The sequence below is a fragment of the Magallana gigas genome, chromosome 5, assembly GCF_963853765.1.
Source record: "Magallana gigas chromosome 5, xbMagGiga1.1, whole genome shotgun sequence".
NCBI lineage: Eukaryota > Metazoa > Mollusca > Bivalvia > Ostreida > Ostreidae > Magallana > Magallana gigas.
In genome coordinates this window covers 10,053,018-10,075,087 of record NC_088857.1, presented here as the reverse complement: position 1 = coordinate 10,075,087, position 22,070 = coordinate 10,053,018, and the positions used below count along the sequence as shown (strand labels likewise).

General features: G+C 37.7%; 1 protein-coding gene across 1 annotated transcript in view; it reads right to left on the bottom strand.

Moving 5' to 3' along the window:
• LOC136275309 (serine-rich adhesin for platelets-like) overlaps positions 1 to 22,070 on the bottom strand; it is a 49,064-nt gene that overhangs the window by 12,530 nt on the left and 14,464 nt on the right. The window contains exons 6-37 of the mRNA XM_066084051.1: positions 21,647 to 21,866; positions 20,007 to 20,258; positions 17,709 to 17,843; positions 16,912 to 17,115; positions 16,354 to 16,605; positions 15,856 to 16,066; positions 15,248 to 15,414; positions 14,995 to 15,159; positions 14,021 to 14,140; positions 13,639 to 13,767; positions 13,432 to 13,554; positions 12,542 to 12,661; positions 12,189 to 12,440; positions 11,870 to 11,998; positions 10,611 to 10,736; positions 10,159 to 10,308; positions 9,813 to 9,935; positions 9,126 to 9,377; positions 8,841 to 8,963; positions 6,270 to 8,492; positions 5,992 to 6,116; positions 5,545 to 5,874; positions 5,073 to 5,271; positions 4,660 to 4,919; positions 3,967 to 4,177; positions 3,402 to 3,612; positions 2,171 to 2,340; positions 1,668 to 1,832; positions 1,433 to 1,549; positions 1,035 to 1,160; positions 649 to 771; positions 182 to 298 (exon numbers count right to left, since the gene is read on the bottom strand). Coding sequence (XP_065940123.1) covers positions 182 to 298; positions 649 to 771; positions 1,035 to 1,160; positions 1,433 to 1,549; positions 1,668 to 1,832; positions 2,171 to 2,340; positions 3,402 to 3,612; positions 3,967 to 4,177; positions 4,660 to 4,919; positions 5,073 to 5,271; positions 5,545 to 5,874; positions 5,992 to 6,116; positions 6,270 to 8,492; positions 8,841 to 8,963; positions 9,126 to 9,377; positions 9,813 to 9,935; positions 10,159 to 10,308; positions 10,611 to 10,736; positions 11,870 to 11,998; positions 12,189 to 12,440; positions 12,542 to 12,661; positions 13,432 to 13,554; positions 13,639 to 13,767; positions 14,021 to 14,140; positions 14,995 to 15,159; positions 15,248 to 15,414; positions 15,856 to 16,066; positions 16,354 to 16,605; positions 16,912 to 17,115; positions 17,709 to 17,843; positions 20,007 to 20,258; positions 21,647 to 21,866 — 7,630 coding nt within the window. The remainder of the gene's footprint in view (positions 1 to 181; positions 299 to 648; positions 772 to 1,034; positions 1,161 to 1,432; positions 1,550 to 1,667; positions 1,833 to 2,170; positions 2,341 to 3,401; positions 3,613 to 3,966; positions 4,178 to 4,659; positions 4,920 to 5,072; positions 5,272 to 5,544; positions 5,875 to 5,991; positions 6,117 to 6,269; positions 8,493 to 8,840; positions 8,964 to 9,125; positions 9,378 to 9,812; positions 9,936 to 10,158; positions 10,309 to 10,610; positions 10,737 to 11,869; positions 11,999 to 12,188; positions 12,441 to 12,541; positions 12,662 to 13,431; positions 13,555 to 13,638; positions 13,768 to 14,020; positions 14,141 to 14,994; positions 15,160 to 15,247; positions 15,415 to 15,855; positions 16,067 to 16,353; positions 16,606 to 16,911; positions 17,116 to 17,708; positions 17,844 to 20,006; positions 20,259 to 21,646; positions 21,867 to 22,070) is intronic.

The following is a 22,070-nucleotide window of genomic DNA, read 5'->3' as shown; positions in this document are numbered from 1 at the left end:
TTATTGGCTAAAAATTGTAAAATTTGAAAATTCTAAACCAATGAAAGTATTCTAGTTATGATATACTTTAATCCACATTAATATTGACAGAAGTCCCATACCACCTTAATTAAGGTAACTTGATCCTGGTTGTCAGAAAATAAATGTAGAAATAAATGTTTAAGAAATAATACATATATACCTTTACAAGATGTACGATCTGCTTGGAGTGAGTATCCTACATAACAGCCACATTCTACACTTCCATTTGTGTTCTTACAAGTGTGAGGACAAACTCCATCCAGACACTCATTGATTTCTGATAAAACATTCACTAAATTTATGTCATACTATTAAATGAAATCACATTTTTCAAAAGGCTAAACTCTACAATATCACCATTTCACAATATCAGTGAAAAGATAGTATTGCTATAAATTCTATAATAATTAAATCATGGCTTGCATTCACTAAATCTATCAAACATTTATCTACAGGATAAATTCTGTAATAAAATCTTGTTACATACACGTACAATATCAAAATTGTAAAAAGATACTGCTTTAAAAACATGTCACAATATCAATAGAAATTGTAACATATGATAGTACTACATAGCTGATATACAAAATTCTATGAAAATATAATACAATTTCAATATGGATGTACCTTCACAAGATGAATCTGGCCACATTCTGTACCCAAGGGAACAGAAACACTCTGCTTCTCCGGAAGGCTTTAACCTGCAACCTTGCGGGCACTGTTTAGCAATGCAAGCAGCTTCTGAGGAAACTAAAGGGAGATAAAAATATATAGAAAGTCAAAGTCAAAGTAATGCAACAAATATGACACAAAAACAGTATGTCAAACAATCCATGCATTAATCACAAAGAAGTAACCAAATTATCAACTCTATTCAAAGACACTGACTTTTCGTGACTAGTGGCGTTACCTTTAAGACACATACGTATGTCTGTGTGTAGCTGATAGCTATGAAAGTGGTGTTACCTTTGAGACATGTGTTTGTAGCTGATATCTGTGACTAGTGGTATTACCTTTGAGACATGTGTGTTTGTCTGTGTGTAGCTGGTAGCCAGGGGAGCAGACACAGTGGTAGGATCCCTGTGTGTTAACACAGCTCTGCTCACAATTGCTCGTTCTTTCATTGCATTCGTCAACATCTAAAATAAAACTTTCGGTATGATAAATGGAACACAAAACTGCCTATGGAAGGGTATTTACTACTTGATGGGATACAATTCAATTTCCAGCATCATTTTTGGTAATGGCTGGTACACAGGAAGGCACCTCAACCTATATTCTGACCCTATATTCTGACAATAAAACAACTTAAGACATTTCTCTATCCATTGAATTCTCTATCCATCAAAAAACTTCGATCAATTCAGCATTAACCCTTCTGACTCCATTGCATTGGTCTGTGACATCTTACCTAGGCACTTGAAGCCATCGAGTCTGTACCCTGTCTGACATGTACAGAGATATGAACCGTCTGTGTTCAAACAACCTTGGCTGCAAGGAGAGGGGTTCAAAGCACATTCATCAACATCTACAAAATTTGAACAAAATGTTAAAATTTAAGGTGTTAAAAACAAATATCATATAAATATTAAAATAGGTATTTTTCAATCTCATTTTTGCATCTTCAAATAAAACACAAAAATTACCTGTACACTTAAGTGAGCTGGATAGGGTGTAGCCCACAGAACAAGAGGAGCATTGGTAGGTCAGTCCCCGGGACTGTTGGACCGAGGGGGTCAGGTCCTGACAGGCAGCGGTCGTGTTACAGGGACTGCCCACACACCCATCCTCATCCACACTGCACCTGGGACCTACAACACGGATCAAAGAAATTGATAACCCCACTTTCATTCACTGCCAAATACCAGACTCAATAGTGACAGAACAAAACTGGTTTCTGATAATGATCATTTTCAATGTACAGTTACATGCATACCACATTTAAACCACATGGAAATGTTGCTATTTGGCATCTTTTGATAGAGGACGTCTTACCGACAGTCTCCAACGAAGTTCACAGATTACATCTTACCTGTCCAGCCAAGTTCACAGATTACATATCACCTGTCCAAGATTACATATCACCTGTCCAGCCGAGTTCACTTATTACATCATACCTGTCCAGCTGAGTTCACTTATTACATCATACCTGTCCAGCCGAGTTCACAGACACACTCCACCAGGAAGAAGGAGGAGGACTGGGGGTGAGGAATGACGTTGTCAAAGTAGCACCTGCCGTGTCCGCTACAGCCGGGACACAGGATGATGTCCGGGGTCACAGTGGATGACACCATGGAATTTGGAGTCTGTGCATAGATCCTACAATCATATACACCATGGAGTTAGGAATCTGTGCATAGATCCTACAATCATATACACAATGGAGTTATGCGTTTCTGCATAAATCGTATGATCATATATACACCAGTGAGTTAGGAGTATGTGCATAGATCCTACAATAATATACACCATGGAGTTATGCGTTTCTGCATAAATCGTACGATCATATATACACCAGTGAGTTAGGAATCTGTGCATAGATCCTACAATAATATACACAATGGAGTTATGCGTTTCTGCATAAATCGTACGATCATATATACACCAGTGAGTTAGGAGTATGTGCATAGATCCTACAATAATATACACCATGGAGTTATGCGTTTCTGCATAAATCGTACGATCATATATACACCAGTGAGTTAGGAGTATGTGCATAGATCCTACAATAATATACACCATGGAGTTGGGAATCTGTGCATAGATCCTACAATAATATACACCATGGAGTTAGGAGTCTTTGCATAGATCCTACAATCATATACACCATGGAGTTAGGAGTCTGTGCATAGATCCTACAATAATATACAAATGCTGTAGATTCCTAATTATACGCGAGGAATAAATTGGGAGAAGCGCATCTCATAAATTTTAAAATGTTGCTTTTATTTTTTTTGACAAATAAAAAGTTAAAAAACACTTTGATAAAAATTCAGCATTTGCAATTTTATGTTCTCGCGATTTCATGAAAATGACCGACTGCAAAATTAAGTATTCGTGTAAAATTAAGAATCTACAGTACTGGTACCATTATCAAGTGTACAACTGGCAAATGTCATTATTCTGGAACTCCTCTTTATATCTGAACAATAACTATTTCATTTTAATTTAATGCAGTCAACGGTGTTCAGCAGATTTGCAATAACATAATAGAAACATTTTTTCAACACTGTATCACTGGGAGGCCAAGAAGATGTCTTGTTAGGGAAACATGTCTCCAAAATCACTGTTACAATCTGATTAATATATTGTAGACGAAGAACTCGAGGAATGATACTGTTTGCCTTTATATACACCAAATTAATAGATAAATGACTGACTGTATAGATTTGGGGGAGATGTCCCTGGGAGTCCATCTATAGAGCATAGCCGACATCCCCCTCTCTGTGACGTTGGCACTGATAGTTCCCGACACAATCAAGCTGACATAGTTGTTCCCTGTGGTCTGTGCTATAGACGTGATGTCCACCATTTCTCCGACAGTAGCAAACAGTCTCAGTGGGTAGTAACTTATCATTGGAGAGACAGCATCTGTGTAATGCATGCAAAGTAACCTTATATATCTTCAATTAGAATTTATCAAGCAGAATACCAAGAATTCTATTCTAAGCACAACAATTCAGTTCATATTACTGTGTACAACATAGTGGGTACATACTCTTCATGATCATATATCAAGCTTTCACCAAACTTTTTTGGGGGGTTTAACATGATCGAGGCCTGTTCAGTGTAGTGGTTACTTGCTGGCTAACATTTTATTACAGAGATAGTGGATTCAGGAAAGCTAGCCCTTGCAAGCACCTGCTCTCCCCACCAGGCTTCAGTTTATCATATACCCGGTATACAAGTACATAAACATGGTCCCTGGTTTTAGATATGCTTTACCTGGAGAGACAGGGATGTAGTTGTTGCAGTTATCCGAGGGGCGGTGGATGAAAAACTCCTCACACATCCGGGCCTTGACACAGCACTGGGTGTAAGGATTTAGGTCTGTGACCAGCGCCTCCCTGGGGTGGGTGAGAGGGCTGTTCAGGAACACATATCCTGACCCCAAGGTGGCAAACAGCAGAGATCCGTAGGAGGAGTAACAGCATTTCTGTGAAGAAGAGAAAAGACCATAGGCTTATTAGAGCAAATCCAACACATTTCTGATTACTGGTATATCAATATACATGTATGTACGTGTACATCATATCAAACTCATCCTTTATCTGCGCAAGATTAATTCCTAATGCATTTATAATTAAAAGCTAGTTTCACTGAGGGTTGCTTATTTAGTGTATCTCATATCGATAGGAATGCTTTTGTAATGAATGTAACATTGTGAAAGATGCTAAGCTGAATAGACCTACATGTATATGATTTGATAGAAGTATATATTGATAATACAGAAAAGTTCGTCTTATTTATTTATAATAGATATATTACATGTATACTCTATAGAGTAGCTGGGATGATCATACAGCAGGCAATTCTCCCTACTGTGTTAACCGAAATAGACTGGATTTATTACTATACTCCGGTCATTGTTAAATCATGACACCTATAAGCCATGCATACTAGAAGTAATGAACTTACCCTAGTGTAGTTAGTGTTGACAGGGGATGGATGTACAAAGTAACAGTTGGACTCCATCACAGTCTGGACAAACTTGTCATCTAGTGCTGCCTGTACCGTGTTACATGGACATGCGGGTAGCAGGGAATCGGCCCGATTCACCTCGCTCTGTTCTTGCACGCTGTCTGTCCTCATCCAGGCATAACACAGAGCCCTGTAGTTGTTTTCTCTCTCACTACAGGTATCCAGTCTGTATATCCACACTCCACTTGTATTGTGTCCTGCACAATTCAAACAAGCAGAATGACATTAAATTATTAACTCAAACTAAAAATCATTTAAAATCAAAATGAAGATCAAGATTGGTATTTTCCACCATTTTCTACTGGTCTGATAGTATTTCACTCATAACATCAACAAGGACTGTTACTGACTGTTGTATCCTTGGTTTACGAGGGAACTATGGATCTCTTTGGACAAAGAAGCTGGGTGGCTGTAGACATCAGAGGGCTGGTTTCCACACCTGAACCCCATTACAGCAGGTCTTGTGGTATCCCAGTGCACAGAGTCATAAAGGAACCCTGTGTATGTGGCCACCCCGTCACTGACCACTAATAGTTGAAACGTGGCATTCTGAAGCAGCAATAATGCATGCTGAAGTATATCTCCATAATTTGATTAATCAAACTCTTACTGTCCTTAGAACACTTCTTCTTACTCATAATTAGCATCAATTTTCATGTTTATTGTAATAAAGTTTAATAATTTCAAGAATATAGAAAATCACCAAAAAAAAAATTCTCTCTGTAAAGATTTGAAAATACATATATCTCACTTTGTGGATTACTGGTCACCAAATGACAAATGTTAATGTCAATCATGTTAATATTACATTAATAAGCATACCTTTGTTGGAAATAATGACTTTGGTGAGGGCACAACGTTCTCCCAAGTAACAATCAAAACAGAGTTCGGATTAAATGGTTCTCCATCACCTCCCTGATCTCTGATGCTGTTAACAACTAGTTCCTTTGCATCGGTGAAGATGGCCCCAACATTTTGTGCTCTGTTATCTTGATAGAGTTGATACCAGATACGGGATTGACTAGACAAGTCAATGTCTGTCCAGTATGGAGCCAAAATCTTGTCAGCTAAAGCTCCTGATGAATCAGACAGAAGTGTTGGTTTTCCTTCATCAAATCTTGCATCAGCAGAAATGAAACCATCTGAGTAAATCTGAAGGAGAAACAAAGAATTGATAGTAACAACATTTTGTCAAGAAAGATATATTGTAGAGGGAAACATTAACAAAATGTTCAATTGGCAGATGCATGCAATAGTTGTAATGCATACATAAATACGCCTGCTTATAGAACAACCACACATAAATCCAATTTGGTTGTATACTACAGCCTGCAGGGAGTCATCTCCAGTGGATGCTAGACTGTCTCCAAATGACGATCCAAAAGGCAACAACTCTAGAAATCAGAAATGTCCTTGTTGGATTAATGCTTCTCTTGTAGAAATGTTAAACATGACTAAAAATTTTTCAAATATTTTTGCAAGTGTGTTTGACAAAAATAAAATAAAACAACTCTTTTAAAAAAGTAAAACTGAGCATCTAAGCATACTTCTTTCAATTGTTGGTTGTGTAGTCGGGGTTCCAGCAGTCGTAATTGTAGTTGAGCTTCCTGACAAAACTCTCATGGTAGTGGATATCTTTGGTGTCGAAGAAGTAACCTGTGTTGTGGTTGTTGTTGGCACTGTGGTAGTACTTTTGGTTGTGGTTGTTGTAGGCACTGTGGTTGTAGTTTGGGTTGTGGCTGTTGTAGGCACTGTGGTGGTACTTTGAGTTGTGGTTGTTGTTGGCACTGTGGTGGTACTTTGATTTGTGGTTGTTGTGGGCACTGTGGTGGTACTTTGGGTTGTGGTTGTTGTAGGCACTGTGGTGGTACTTTGAGTTGTGGTTGTTGTTGGCAATGTTGTGGTACTTTGGGTTGTGGTTGTTGTTGGCACTGTGGTGGTACTTTGGGTTGTGGTTGTTGTAGGCACTGTGGTTGTAGTTTGTGTTGTGGTTGTTGTAGGCACAGTGGTTGTAGTTTGTGTTGTGGTTGTTGTAGGCACAGTGGTTGTACTTTGAGTTGTGGTTGTTGTGGGCACTGTGGTGGTACTTTGGGTTGAGGTTGTTGTTGGCACTGTGGTGGTACTTTGAGTTGTGGTTGTTGTAGGCACAGTGGTTGTACTTTGAGTTGTGGTTGTTGTAGGCACTGTGGTTGTACTTTGGGTTGTGGTTGTTGTAGGCACTGTGGTGGTACTTTGAGTTGTGGTTGTTGTTGGCACTGTGGTGGTACTTTGAGTTGTGGTTGTTGTAGGCACTGTGGTAGTACTTTTGGTAGTGGTTGTTGTAGGCACTGGGGTGGTACTTTGGGTTGTGGTGGTTGTGGGCATTGTGGTGGTACTTTGAGTTGTGGTTGTTGTTGGCACTGTGGTGGTACTTTGGGTTGTGGTTGTTGTGGGCACTGTGGTGGTAGTTTGGGTTGTGGTTGTTGTGGGCACTGTGGTGGTACTTTGGGTTGTGGTTGTTGTGGGAACTGTGGTGGTAATTTGCGTTGTGGTTGGCACAGTGGTAGTACTTTTGGTAGTGGTTGTTGTAGGCACTGTGGTGGTACTTTGGGTTGTGGTGGTTGTGGGCATTGTGGTGGTACTTTGAGTTGTGGTTGTTGTTGGCAATGTGGTGGTACTTTGGGTAGTGGTTGTTGTGGGCACTGTGGTGGTACTTTGAGTTGTGGTTGTTGTTGGCACTGTGGTGGTACTTTGGGTTGTGGTTGATGTGGGCACTGTGGTGGTACTTTGGGTTGTGGTTGTTGTGGGCACAGTGGTTGTACTTTGGGTTGTGGTTGTTGTTGGCACAGTGGTTGTAGTTCGAGTTGTGGTTGTTGTAGGCACTGTTGTTGTTGTTTGGGTTGTGGTTGGCACTGTTGTTGTACTTTGTGTTGTGGTTGTTGTTGGCACTGTGGTAGTACTTTTGGTTGTGGTTGTTGTGGGGACTGCGGTTGTAGTTTGGGTTGTGGTTGTTGTAGGCACAGTGGTTGTACTTTGGGTTGTGGTTGTTGTTGGCACTGTTGTTGTACTCTGTGTTGTGGTTGTTGTGGGGACTGTGGTTGTACTTTGGGTTGTGGTTGTTGTAGGCACTGTGGTTGTACTTTGGGTTGTGGTTGTTGTTGGCACTGTGGTGGTACTTTGGGTTGTGGTTGTTGTTGGCTCTCTGGTGGTACTTTGGGTTGTGGTGGTTGTGGGCACTGTGGTGGTACTTTGAATTGTGGTTGTTGTAGGCACTGTGGTTGTAGTTTGTGTTGTGGTTGTTGTAGGCACAGTGGTTGTAGTTTGTGCTGTGGTTGTTGTAGGCACAGTGGTTGTACTTTGAGTTGTGGTTGTTGTGGGCACTGTGGTGTTACTTTGGGTTGTGGTTGTTGTTGGTACTGTGGTGGTACTTTGGGTTGTGGTTGTTGTAGGCACTGTGGTTGTAGTTTGGGTTGTTGTTGTTGTAGGCACTGTGGTGGTAGTTTGGGTTGTGGTTGTTGTAGGCACTATGGTGGTACATTTGGTTGTGGTTGTTGTAGGCACTGTGGTGGTACTTTGGGTTGTGGTTGTGGTTGGCACAGTGGTAGTACTTTGAGTTGTGGTTGTTGATGGTGTTGTAGTTGTACTCTGGGTTGTGGTAGTAGGAATTAGATTACATGTTTTCCTATCAGTATCCAGTTCGTATCCTTGGTTACAGTAACAGAGGTAACTTCCTTCTAAATTACTACATCCCTGGCTACAGTTATGGATATTTGTGGTACATTCATCAATATCTGTAAAAATAAACAAGAGTAGACTGCTCTAAAAAATCTACAAAATTACCAAAACACCACGAAAGTTAAGAGGTTTAACATTATCTTTAAATTAGAAATCTCAGTGAGAAACAAATATAAGCACCAAAACAATTTTTATCTAAAACCCTTTTTCATAACTAACAAAATGTGGGTAAAATAGTACAAATGGGCAGATATACAACAAAAATATATTACTAGACAGGGAGCTGAATCTTGGACCTTTGCAATTCTATTCTGAAACTGTACCATGTACTGAGCTATTACGCTGATATCCGCAGTCCTAATATTCCTACTACACATGTAATGTTTTTTGCATAAAAAACAAACCTTGACATGAGATATTGTCCGGCTGCAGACTGAACCCTGGACTACAGGAACAGTTGTAGCTCCCCTCAGTGTTTATACACAGCTGTTGACAAATGGCCTGACCATTGCTGCATTCATCCACATCTACAATATATAATTGTTACAATGGTTGAAGTTTTGCTAATGCACACAGAGAATGGAAAAGGACAGCTTAAATATGTTATGTGAAAACACACCTCTTGAAAAAAAAAATAAGTATTTGAAAATCTGAAAGTGTAAGATAACTTTGATTCACTGGCACCTCACCTTGACATCCACCATTTTGATCACTCTGAAATCCTGAACTACAGGTGCAGGTGTAGGAGCCTGGGTTGTCCACACAGACCTGACTAGCGTTACAGGGCGACGTCAGACATTCATTGATGTTGGTATCACACAGGGTTCCATTCCATCCCTGCTGACATACACAGCCCACAATGGGGTCACAGGATGAGGCCCCCACCCCACAATTACAGGGGGTGGTACAGTTGGGGCCCCACGAATTGGTCACACTACAACCTGAAAGATAAACAATACTGTGGAATCATTAGATTTCGTGGTGGCTCAATTTTCGTGGAATTCGTGGGTACCTCTCATCCACAAATTAACATCCTCCACGAATTAAAATAAATTAGAGTAATAAAGTCATATTTCCTTTGTAGGTTTGTAGAGAATACACGAAATTACGTCCCCACGAACCTGCAAAATTTAAGCAATCCACGAAAATTGACCCCCACGAAATTTAATGATTTCACAGTAAGTAATTTATCCAAGATCAAATATTTCTCATAAATTCATCTTTAAAAAAACCACATTATATCTTCAGTTGCTTGTATAATAATGATGTAAACGTATATTTTTAAAAAGAATTTTGCAGCAGATAAATTTTGAAGACCATTGCATTTCGGACAGTGTATTTCTTGAACAATTTAAAGAGAACAAAATATTGATTACTTTCACAAGTTTTCTGATTGGTGGTAAGTTTGTATCCGTCTGGACAGCTACAAGAGAAGCTTCCACTGATATCAGTGCAGACATGGGAACAGCCAGAAATGTTTCTGTCACACTCATTGATATCTGAAAATGGACAAATGTAAGTTGGCATCAAACTATTGGATCATCTCTCTCACATCAGAATAATAAAATTCTGGTTGTAATGCTTTGTTTAGTTGGCTAAACAAACTCATCTTTATATAAGTAAACGTACTTATATTATAACAAAACGGTATTAATCTTCTACATGATGCTTCATTAAAACTATTTATTCCTGAAATAATGCAAAATAATCCGATAATCTTACTTGGACACAGTGAGAATCCCGATGCATTGACCTGGAGCTCATATCCAGAGTCACAGAAACAGTAGGCCACATTGGAAGCATTGACAGTGCAGCCGCCATGTGTTGTGTCACATGTCCCATCCACACTGGCTCCCATACATGGATTGCTGGCTACAACCAGAACAGTTACCAGATATAGATGCACAGTTTGACAAAATATCAGGTTTTAATAATGTATCTACCAATCTTAAATAGTAAATTCATTGCAGGGTACATGCTGTCAACTACATGCAAGTTCTATGCATAGATCTAATGAAGCAATGCTGCTCAATATATACTGTTGCAAACAAATTGAATATTGTTTTTCTTTTAAAAATAATTTTTGAAAATAAATTAAATCTAATGAAAGTTTTACCACTAAATATGTTCATGTCACAATGAATTGAAAACATTAAAAAGATTAATGTACCCACATTTCACACAACTAATTCGATCATCCTGAAGTTGGTATCCAACTAAACAGGTACAAAAATAACTTCCGATTGTGTTGTGACAGTTCTGGGAGCAGGAAGATATTTCCTCTAGACATTCATCAACATCTGAAGACAAAAGATCATGGCGATTTCAATAGACAATTCATTTTGTTAGCTTTAAGGTAAGAAGGATATTTAATTTGATATAAATGTACTAGGGCAACCAATGTAGAGTAAATTCACCCCTCAGCTGTATCAGAAGCAACTACTAGGAGCAGGGTCCTGAATATTGTAACATCAATTCTATGTAAGAATCAAAAATTTATATCAAGGTATAGCCATGCATAGTCACCAATTCTCTTTATATTTCAAACATGGACACACCTAGATTTAAAATGCAAAAAGACACTTAAAGTTGGTTGCTGGAGGCAATCGTTGCCATGGTAACCAGGGCTAACAAGAATAGAATTCCTGGGTCCCCCGCCGGTCATGCAGTATACTAGTATTGACAAATGGTTGATTTAGGAACTTGACCAAGGTATCAGTGGTATAAACATTTTGTATAAATTTCATGTAAATCCGTAAAAAATTTGTAGGCATGAGAGCGCTTACAATGTCAAATTTTGGATAAAACGGGGTCTTTATTGTGGTCAAAGTCCCATAACTCCAACAAAAAGTATCGACCTATGCTGATTTTTGAACTTGACCAAAGTATTAGTAGTATAAACATTTGGTATAAATTAACTGAAAATCCGTCAAAATTTGTAGGCATGAGAGCGCTTACAATAAAGGGGGACGGACGGACGGACGGCCGGCCGGCATTTCTATGTCCCCGCTCCGCGTTGTGGCGGGGACAAAAATAGCAAAACTTACCTACTTTGAAGCCATATTAATATATACTATGAAAGACGTAAAACAACATTGGTCCTATTTTGTCAATTTTTATTGATGGGGTAAAACCATTTGCAAGTGTAAAAGGCTTCAATAAACACAGGGCAAAAAAAATCCCTGTATATTCTTATTTGTTAACCCAATATCCTCATAATCATTAAGATAGTATTTCTTGTATAATGTAACATATATTTTATAAACAAATTGTTATGAGCAAATAGATTTTAATCAATGTTGGATTTTCTGATATGTTAGTGTCACTCTTTCATGCAAAATCCATACAACTTCCAGAGGTAGTACTTACCGTAAATGTGGAGTTTTATTGTTTGATTTAAAAGGAACAAGCACCTGTTGTAGTGTCTTCATACCTGTACAGATTCCAGAGGTGGTGTTTCTCTGGTACCCTGTCTTACAGGGACACAGGAAGGACCCGGGAACATCCTGGCAGTACTCTGTAGACGTACAGTTATCTAGCGACTCAGAACACTCATCCACATCTAAAAAGTGGAAAAAGTTACAAAAAAACTTAATTGTGAAAACTGCATGGTTTGCAAGGACATTTCCTACAGCACTGTAAGCAAGAACTCTTTACCTTAAGCATGTTCACTGTGTTTAATTACGTATGTACATGCATGTGTATCTATATAAATGTATATCTTTACATATGATGTAATAAGCCATTCTTACTCTGACAGGATCCAGCAGCACTCCTCCTGTATCCAGGGATACACTGACAACTGTAGGAGCCCATGTTATCTACACACAATTCTGTGGCCGAACACAAACTGGGGTCTACACACTCATTGATGTTAGTGTTACATTGGACTCCCGACCAACCAGCCTTGCACACACATCCTCTCACACTGTCACAACGCAGAGCATTCTGGGAACAGTCACATGACGTGTTGCAATTGTATCCCCAGTGCAAAGAGTCACATCCTTCAATAAATAATTTGAAATGGTGTTTCATATAAAATAACTTGCATAGACCTTTCTATGAAATTCAATGAAAAGGATGAAAAGTATGATAAGGACTTTACCTAAACATGAAAACTTGTCTCCTTGTAGCTTGTAACCAATGAAACAACTGCATGTAAAACCTCCGTCTGTGTTGGAACACACTTGGGAACACTGCCCACTATTCTGACATTCATCCACATCTTTCATTAAAAGAAAATCACAGATTATCACATCATATATCAAATAGTTTTGATAGTATCAAAATATGTGTTCAATGCCAATTATCTTAATCTAGCTGTTTTGGATACTGATCTAGATGCTTTGAATCCAATTATGAAGAAACATTATATGGATAGAGGTAACAACCAAGTAGTTTTTCTCAATGAGGCAAAGCACAACAAAATTAGAAACAAGAAGGCAATCTTGCTGAATATATACCCATATATCAAATCAAAAAGGCCACAATGAAACACATAACAGACAAGTGAAAAGCTGTCAATGTGACAGCAAACCGGGTTTTCTTTTATGTAAACTGTATCCATAATCCATGTCAACCCTTATCCAGTGAAATGGAGTACCGGTACCCTACATGTATATGCAACATTTTGCCAAAAAAAAGTTCAAAAGCTAGTATTTTTTTCATAAATTATCAGAAATCAAAATCCTAGCAATATGCACACCTCTGATATATGTACAATTGATCTGCAAAAGAACAACTTCCTATCTTGAGAACTGTAGGAGGAGTTATCCGTACAATGAGGGTACCCTTTTTGCAGCCGCCCGCCCGCCCGCCATTTTCACCATTTTAATAACCGGATTTTTCCGTTGGAAAACCCGGTTAAAAATTAGAGAAGTCTATAAGAATGCAAGGATTATGATCACTCTCAGAGTGTTTAACCTGATTTGTATGGGTTTATGCTGATTTATCTTTCACTATCACTGACTTTTGAAATCTCTAACAAAGCTGTACCTGTGCAGTTCCTTCTGTCTGACAACAGTGTATATCCCTGGTTACAGAAACAGTAAGCTGAGCCCGTGGCATTGACAGAACATCCCTGACTGCAGTTCACATCAGCACAGGTTTGCTGTGGAGCTGCAATTCAACAGTGGACGGTGTTGGAGTTATTCAAATAAATAACATTCAGTTCTTTGTTATAAACATGCATGTTTGACCTACCTAGCAAGGTACAGGAAACGCCATCTGGTTGGAGAGAATAGCCGTCCACACAAGAACAGCTGTAAGAGCCCGCAGTGTTCACACACTGTTGCTGGCATGCATTTGTCCCTTCTTGACACTCATTGATGTCTTTAAAAAATTCAAAATTGAATTAAATATTTCCAGATTATGTACAACAAAAATCTACCCAATGTTCAGAGTGTATGTTCCAGCAAAAGTCGACTTTGGTTTAAATTGTTTAAAGTTGAAATAAAACACCAGACTATATCGTTTCCTTTTACATTAGTTCTGACTCTGATATAGTACATGTACTACAGAAACTAACTACCTATCAATTAACACTGAGTTATGCTCTTATTATTATCTATATATAGATGTTTACCTGAACAGAGAGAGTTGGTCAGTCTGTAGCCAGTGTGACAGGAGCAGGAGTAACTCCCCTCTGTGTTTGTACACAGCTGGTTACACAGATTCAAAGAACTGTTGGAACATTCATCAATGTCTGCAAATGAAGGGAAAAATTCTATTATTATAGAAAAATATAATAATTAATTAATGATAGAAAATGGGAGATCTATATTTCCTTAATTTTTTTTCACAGAAATAAAATGTAGTTGCACTTTATCACTTAAACATTGTGATACTACATGTCGGAGGCAGATCAAAAGAAGCATTCCCTTCTCTATACACTTGTAGGGCCGGGTCCTTCCTTATTCATACACCTATAAGACTGAATCATCTGGTGGCCAATAGGGCTCTATTATCAAAACATTTGTAGGACCGAGTAATCTGGTAGCTATAGTTGCACTATTTACCTATACATTTGTAGGATTTAGTCACCCCTTATCTTTAAACTTGTAAGACTGAGTCACCCCTTACCTATACATTTCTAGGACTTAATCACCCCTTATCTCTACACTTGTAGGACTAAGTTTTCTGGAGACCAGTGGCACCTCTTACTATACACCTGTAGGACTGAGTCATCAGTTTGCCATTGGAACCCTTTACCTGTACACTTAAAGGATTGCATGCAGTTGCCAATGGGACTCCTATTCACTTGTAGGACTTAGATGTTTGCCAGGGGAATGCCTTAAACTTTTGTGGGACTGAATATTATCTGGTAGCAAGTGGAACTTATTATCTATTCTTTTAAAGGACTAAGTCACCTCTTACCTACACACTTGTAGGACTGAGTCACCCCTTACCTATACATTTGTAGGACTGAGTTATCTGGTAGCTCTTTGCACCACTTACCTATACATTTGTTGGACTGAGTTATCTGGTAGCTAGTTGCACCACTTACCTATACATTTGTAGTACTGAGTTATCTGGGTGGTAGCTAGTTGCACCACTTACCTATACATTTGTAGGACTGAGTCATCTGGTAGCCAGTGGGACAGTTCTGACATGTAAAGGCCCGTCCAGTTAGCTGTTGCTGAGCTGCTGGGGTGTCTGTACAGTTACTGAGGGGGTCACATGGGGAACCAGCACAACCATCAATGTCGGTCTCACACGAGTTGCCTACAGCAGAAAAAGAGTAAAACCAAATTAGATAAAACTGAAACATTAGAGAAAAGAAAATGAGAGAATGGGAGCCAAAAACATTTACCTGTCCACCCGATGTCACAAGAGCATGGTACAATAAAGAATGAAGAAATACTGGTGCTTGTTGTTAGGGAGTAGTTACAGTTTCCATGGTTATTGCAGCCATAGCATTGGTACACAGTTTCAGATAGCATAATTGATACACCATTCAGTTCATCAATAGCATATAATCTGCAAGAAGATAAAAATCAATTTTAAATTTAAACTACATTTTATTAGCATGACCAAGTTTTAAAAATATAATAGAAGAAGAAAATCTTACATGTAATTAATTTCCTAAAAAGTGGAGGTTTATGCATGATCATACAACATATGTTATAAGAACTTCTTACTCTACAGCAAAGGGTGTCATGTCTGCTGGAGTATAGATGTAGGATAAACTACTTACTCTGCAGCACAAGGTGTCATGTCTGCTAGATATTAGATGTACGAGAAACTACTTACTCTACAGCATAGGGTGTCATGTCTGCTGGAGTATAGATGTAGGAGAAACTACTTACTCTACAGCATAAGGTCTCATATCTGGTGGAGTATAGATGTACGAGAAACTACTTACTCTACAGCAAAGGGTGTCATGTCAGCTGGAGTATAGATGTAGGAGAAACTACTTACTCTACAGCATAGGGTGTCATGTCTGCTGGAGTATAGATGTAGGAGAAGGAGACATTCCCTGGGAGTGTATCAGAAGTAACATTCACAGGACTCAACATAATGATGGTAACATTGTCTCTGTTCACATCATAGGCAAAGGCCGTTATGTTGATGCTCTGGCCAACAACTGTGTACAAGGTTCCAACTCCATCCAGGAATGGCTTGGTGTTTTCTGATTAAGAAGCAAAATGGAGATGCCCTTATCAGTGCTTCAACATTTGTGTTTGCTGGCTCTCGTTATAACAGGAATCAATCAGAAAAATTTCTTCAAGTGAAATTTTCAAACATCATCTAAGCATGCACATCTTTAACAATTAAATTGTGGTTAAAATTAGAATAATTAAACTGACTCAGGCCAGTTTACTCCTAATTCTGTAGCTATAGAATTCATTAATTTAACATGTTATTTCGTAATAATTATAGAGATAAAAGTGAGAGCCATTACAAATACTTGTTTACCTGCACGCTTCTCTTCTTCAACAGATGTCTCATAGGCTTTCTTAGTGGCATTAGCTATAGCCTCATTCTGCGTAGCCAGAAAATCGTAAATACAGTTAAAGTTCTGGGGACCTCCACACACTTCTTGTGCTTGGTTAATCTCTTGCTGGGTAAAATCGTCCATAAATATTGGGGAAAACCCTGTCTGTTTGAAGGAATTGCAATCCAAGTTACTTCCATACACAAAAAGAGATTTGGCACAATCAATTCTCCCTGAAAGAATCAAAAATAAGATTTGTCAAATTTAAACTATGTGAGTTTTGAAAAGTACAAATGTCTGCATGATTTTTGCTGGACCAGAATTCAGATTTTTGATGATATAAATGTAAAAAAACAAAACAATCTAAGCTTGATTATAAATGTACAAACAAATAAAATTGTCTTAAAATCTACATACATGTAGATATGTATATCAATAATTTGTGGTAATAGACGAAAAATAAAGTGTTCTAAGTCAAATTCTTGGGCTATAACTATGCCCCCCCCATCCCCCAGAAAATTAATACGTGGAAGTCTTACAAAGCTCTCCAAAGTTGAAATATATCTCCTTTTCAGTCGTGTTAGAGGGCAGCAGTGTTCCATTGGGCGTTTTCAGGTCATCATTCATGTTCCCGTTGATATTTCCCAGAAGTCCTGAGTTGTTTGTGGTGGAGGATAATGAATCTGGTATTCCAGTAGTTAGTTCCAGCATTCCGAGGTTAAGAGACATATCAAAAGTGATGCCTAAAATAAACAGTATCAGCATGTACAACAGTAAAACATGCATGTTTGCTCAAAAATAGATATAGCAAAATAATACTTGAATACCCTGCGACATTCTTAACAATTAATTCCCCAAGGTTATGACAAACTGACATTTATTGAAAGCTAGGTCAAGATGTTTTAGGCAAAGGTTAGAATAAAGAAATTTACATCTTCTATTGCAATTTTTTAGAGTCCAATAATGAAAAGTATTGAATTGACATCAATATTTGGAAGAATATGTATGTCAAACTTCCCAATCAAAAATCTTCAGAGTAGAGTTTCTAGAAGCAATTATCAATAATAGAAAGGAAAACAATTATTGCATTAATGTGAATTCACTTCATGCATGAACATACATTAAATACTTACTACAGTGAAACCTGGATATAGGGAAGTTTTTAGTACCTGTACATCTACTAATTTTATTAAAATTAGTAGATGTACAGGTACTAAAGACTTCCCTATATCCAGGTTTCACTGTAGTAAGTATTTAATATAATAATGCTGCTGAAACTTATCAATTTACAAGGTAAGAAAAAATCTTTTCTTTCCTCTGAGGTTCAACAGTTTACCTGATGGAAACAGAATCTTGGCAGAGTTTGTCCCTGTTCTTTTCAGTAACAGTCTACTGGCTACATAGTAGGAGTAAGTATCGCTGGAATAAAACTGACGGGTAATATCTACTCTGTCTGCATAAACAACCAGTCCTGAAACAAGGTTACAATCATGATAATTTGCAGGGGAAACTTTTAAGGACAGTGGTAAACTATCATGCCTATTCATTTAAGAAAAAACAGCATCACCAGAATATGAACTTGGTTGGTCACATGATTATATCCTGTGAAGCCAGAAGGGCTCCTCAGAAGATTTGATCATGTACTAAGTTCATATCGCGGTGAACTCTTTTACATAGCTGTTTATTATTTATATCTACGCCTAAGGCAAATTGTTCATGTTTTATGTTTACAATACCGTAAATCTAAAAATTTTTACGTCGATTTATTTTTGCGAATTCAAGTCACAAAGCTATAGATTAATTTTTACGTTTTAAAATTTTGCGAATTGTCATCGGCGCTAAAAATAAAAAGCACTCAAATATTAAATGTCAACATACTGACATGCACAATGTTAGGCGAGAGAAATTAATTTTTAGTTTTACGGATTTTGTTGTAAAAAATTTGGGTCGGAGGAGGGAAAATAAAAAAAATAAAAAAAACAGTGGGCAAACTTTTATTAATCAAAATTACATATTATTTGCTTGAACTTATAATATTAAGTTAATTTGTCCACTATATCCACTGTGTACTTTGTGTTTGTTTCAAGATCATTGGTATTAACCTTACTAAACTTGTTCAGGATAACATTTTCTTTGCTTTTCATAAAAACTTTTAAGCCAAACCATGCTTGGCTGACCTCCATCTTAAATACTCCATGTTATAGAGACGCTTACACTTGATTTTAAAAGCTCCCTTTGTCAAACGTTTTGAAGATTTCAAATAAAATAAAGTAATTTTAAAACCAAGATCGGTCAAACTTGAAAATTCCGGAAAAATTTCCGAAGATACAAATTTTTTTTCATTATTTTTTTTTTAACAAAATCGGAAAAATTGGGTCGGCGGATCCGTAAAACTAAAAATTAAATTTCTCTCGCCTTAGCTAACCTTCGGACATCGTATATTACCGCCGCCTCTAATTTTCTCACGAATCGTATATGTTTACAAACTTCATATTGTTTCATGTGAGAGTTGATGTCTGCAAATTATATTTTGTTCAAATTACCGATATATACAATTACAGCAGCAAATGCAAACTACCTAAAGGGGTATCTTGATATGGATTTATAGTGAGATAATTATCCCAATTAGCAGTTCACACCTTCACATGCGACGGTTTGTGTACACCACACAAGTATCGGAGGGTCACGTGTCAAACACAGGTGACGTTTTCCTGTGTCAAGCGAGTGAGAATGAGAAGAAAATGGCGGCATTCACGAGAAATTCAAAATACTGTACAAATTTTCATATTCCGTGAATTTTGGTGTCCCGCCGGTACACTGTGAATGGGGTAAAAAAAAAATAACGCTACATTCTGCGTAACGCCGGTACATATCATATCTATGAATAAATCACGCATGAATGCATTGTCATCAGTATATACACTAAAGATAGACATGAGGCTACCAGTCAACCGAAGATACCGATTTTGAGTGAAGTCCTTCAGTTCAGTTTCAGTGTATTTCACTCAACACCATATAATGGTACAAGAGGTACATAAGAAGAACAAACATATTTACATATATACAGTATAGTTGTAAAGTTCATGAAAGTAAGTGGGGTGAACGAACGGTATGATTAATTTTTTAAATAAAGAAACACTTCTCCACACGCTGGTTATAGCTTGGGGGTAATTACCTGGTTATATAAACAGGTTTTTTGAATGACCACTACTTACGGACACCTGTTCATATAGTAGGGAGAAGAGACCAGCCTTCGGCAAAATTTTTATGACTTTTTTTTGGTTGTTGATTAATTTTTAGGAAAAAAATTTTTGCGAATGCAGAGCACGCGCAAATTAGCTAAAAATTTATCTACGGTAAAAATTTCCAGATTTACTGTAATGCAACCGTCAAATGATAAGCATGTGCGGTTATCATTGCGACGTCACGAAAAACTTCAAACAAAAAGGAACGTTTTCGCTATTCTATAGGTTAATATTTATATATAAGAAAACATATTTGCAAATGATAACATTATCATATGAATTATTATTCTAAATGGACAATTTAAGGTTTACTGACCCTATAACAACAAAAACCACTCCCTAAATAGTTCTATACAAATAATCCTTGAAATATGAGCTGGATTTCGTACCTGTCTTTGCTAGATTGACTTCAACCTGAGCTATTCCTCCATTCTTTTCTTTGACAGCAAACGCTTGGAACACTGTGGCATTAATGGCTGTTCCATTAGCGTTGATGGCCTGTGTTGTACGGGTCTGAATCTCTAGAAGAGTCTCATTAGACCCAGGTTGTGTCATAGTCAGCATCACATATTCTCCCAGTCCATTAAATGTATAGGTAAGACCATCCAATGTACGTATGTGAGGATCTCCAAAAGATGATCCTTAAAAAAGAACAACATGTACCGTATTTTTCGGGGCATATGTCGATGTGGGGCATAGGCCGAATTGCTAATTTTTAGACAAAATTCAAGAAAAATCCTTAGACTAGCCGAATTGGGGGATAAGCCGATTTTCAATCGATGATTACTATAGTGAAAGTATGACCGCTTATTAAGGAAGTCATCGTATTAAGTATATACTTTCAGAATATTGATGTAGAAAGTCAAAAGAGTAATTAAAGTTATTAAATTTGCTTAACATATATATTTTAAGCAATTTTTAAAAATCAGTCTGTGTTTTGTGGCTGTTTGGTCTCTTCCGTTTTCGTCAGTGTATCGTTATATGTATCGTAATTTTACATATTGTAAATTTAATTGCAACACCAACCTCCGTGGTTTTGTCTGGTAGAACTAAGTATAATATTTTACCAAACCATTTATATTTTATTAATACCTTATTGCTAAATCTCATTTAATCAAGTTATACTTTGAAAGCTACTTGTAAATACGGGGTATGGCGTCCATTAGCTCAACACGTGGTTTCATATTCAAATAGAGTTATCCCCCGTAATCGCTATGAATGAGAAAACGAAATACCAAACATAAAATATTTAATTTGTGTTCTTTCCATTGATTAATTAAATAGTGACTGCCGTTATGCAGAGAAGTTGTAATGTTAAAAACACAGTTAATGCAATGAAGTGTAAAGGTGTACCTCGGCTACGTGCCCCCAGGCTGTGTTTTAGTCACGGGTTTCACACCTTTGTATATACACAAGACACCAGAATACATTTATTTCATCCAACAGAAAATTAATTGTAAAAACACAAAGCATTTGATTTATTCTCCACCCAAGACCAGCGATTCCCACGAACGCAGACATGAAGAATTCACAAAAATTCCGTCATATTACATTCTACCCGGTTTCGTTTTCTTTTTTACTACGCAATAATAGTTTCCAGGGTTCATACACGAACGTGGGAAAAAAATTCTTTTGACTGGGATTGTAAAGAAATACCTCGTACAGTACTGTGCATTTTATTACTCACGATGTCATTACAAAAATTATCAACGGGACAACTATCGAACAATAGTTCAAACGGATGAAAAAAACCCAACCCTCATAATAAACTGCTACAACAGTACAACGGATAAAAACAGTGGATTTTATATTTTACTGTTAAATTTTTTTAACTTTGAGTCTAAGAATAGCCGATCCCGGGGGATAGGCCGGGGCTCGCTCATCGGAGAAAAAAAATACCGGCCTATGCCCCGAAAAATACGGTATATTCTTCGTTTCTATTCTAATCTCATTAATGTGGAATGGACAGCACACTTAAGACCCTACAACAAAATGTATCATAAGGAAACATCAATTCTATCTAACATACCAGATGTGAGGGGCTGGTAGAGATCACAAGTGTCAGAGTATCTGAGTCTGAGGAATTCACTACAGAGGTTGGAATGGTGACAGCAGTAATTGTGAGGCTCCTCATCCAACACATTGGCTTCTCTTGGATTGTGTAGAGGGTTTGATGTGTAAATATAACCAGCGCTTGCTCCAGAGCTAATCAGGGTGGCCAGAGTTGAATTCCTTGAGTAGCAGCATTTCTGAAACAAACAGTGGCAAATGGTGAAGATGTAATGGGATGGGAGAAATAATGTAGGACCAACCTAGGATTCCACCAGGGCCCCCTGATTCTCTAGTCAGCTAGGTGTTCTACCCTCTGGGCTACTAGTATCTGGCGCCATTATTCGATCCAGTCTGACCATCACGATTCTCCCCTTTAAATGATCATTGCCCTTGGCAATCAT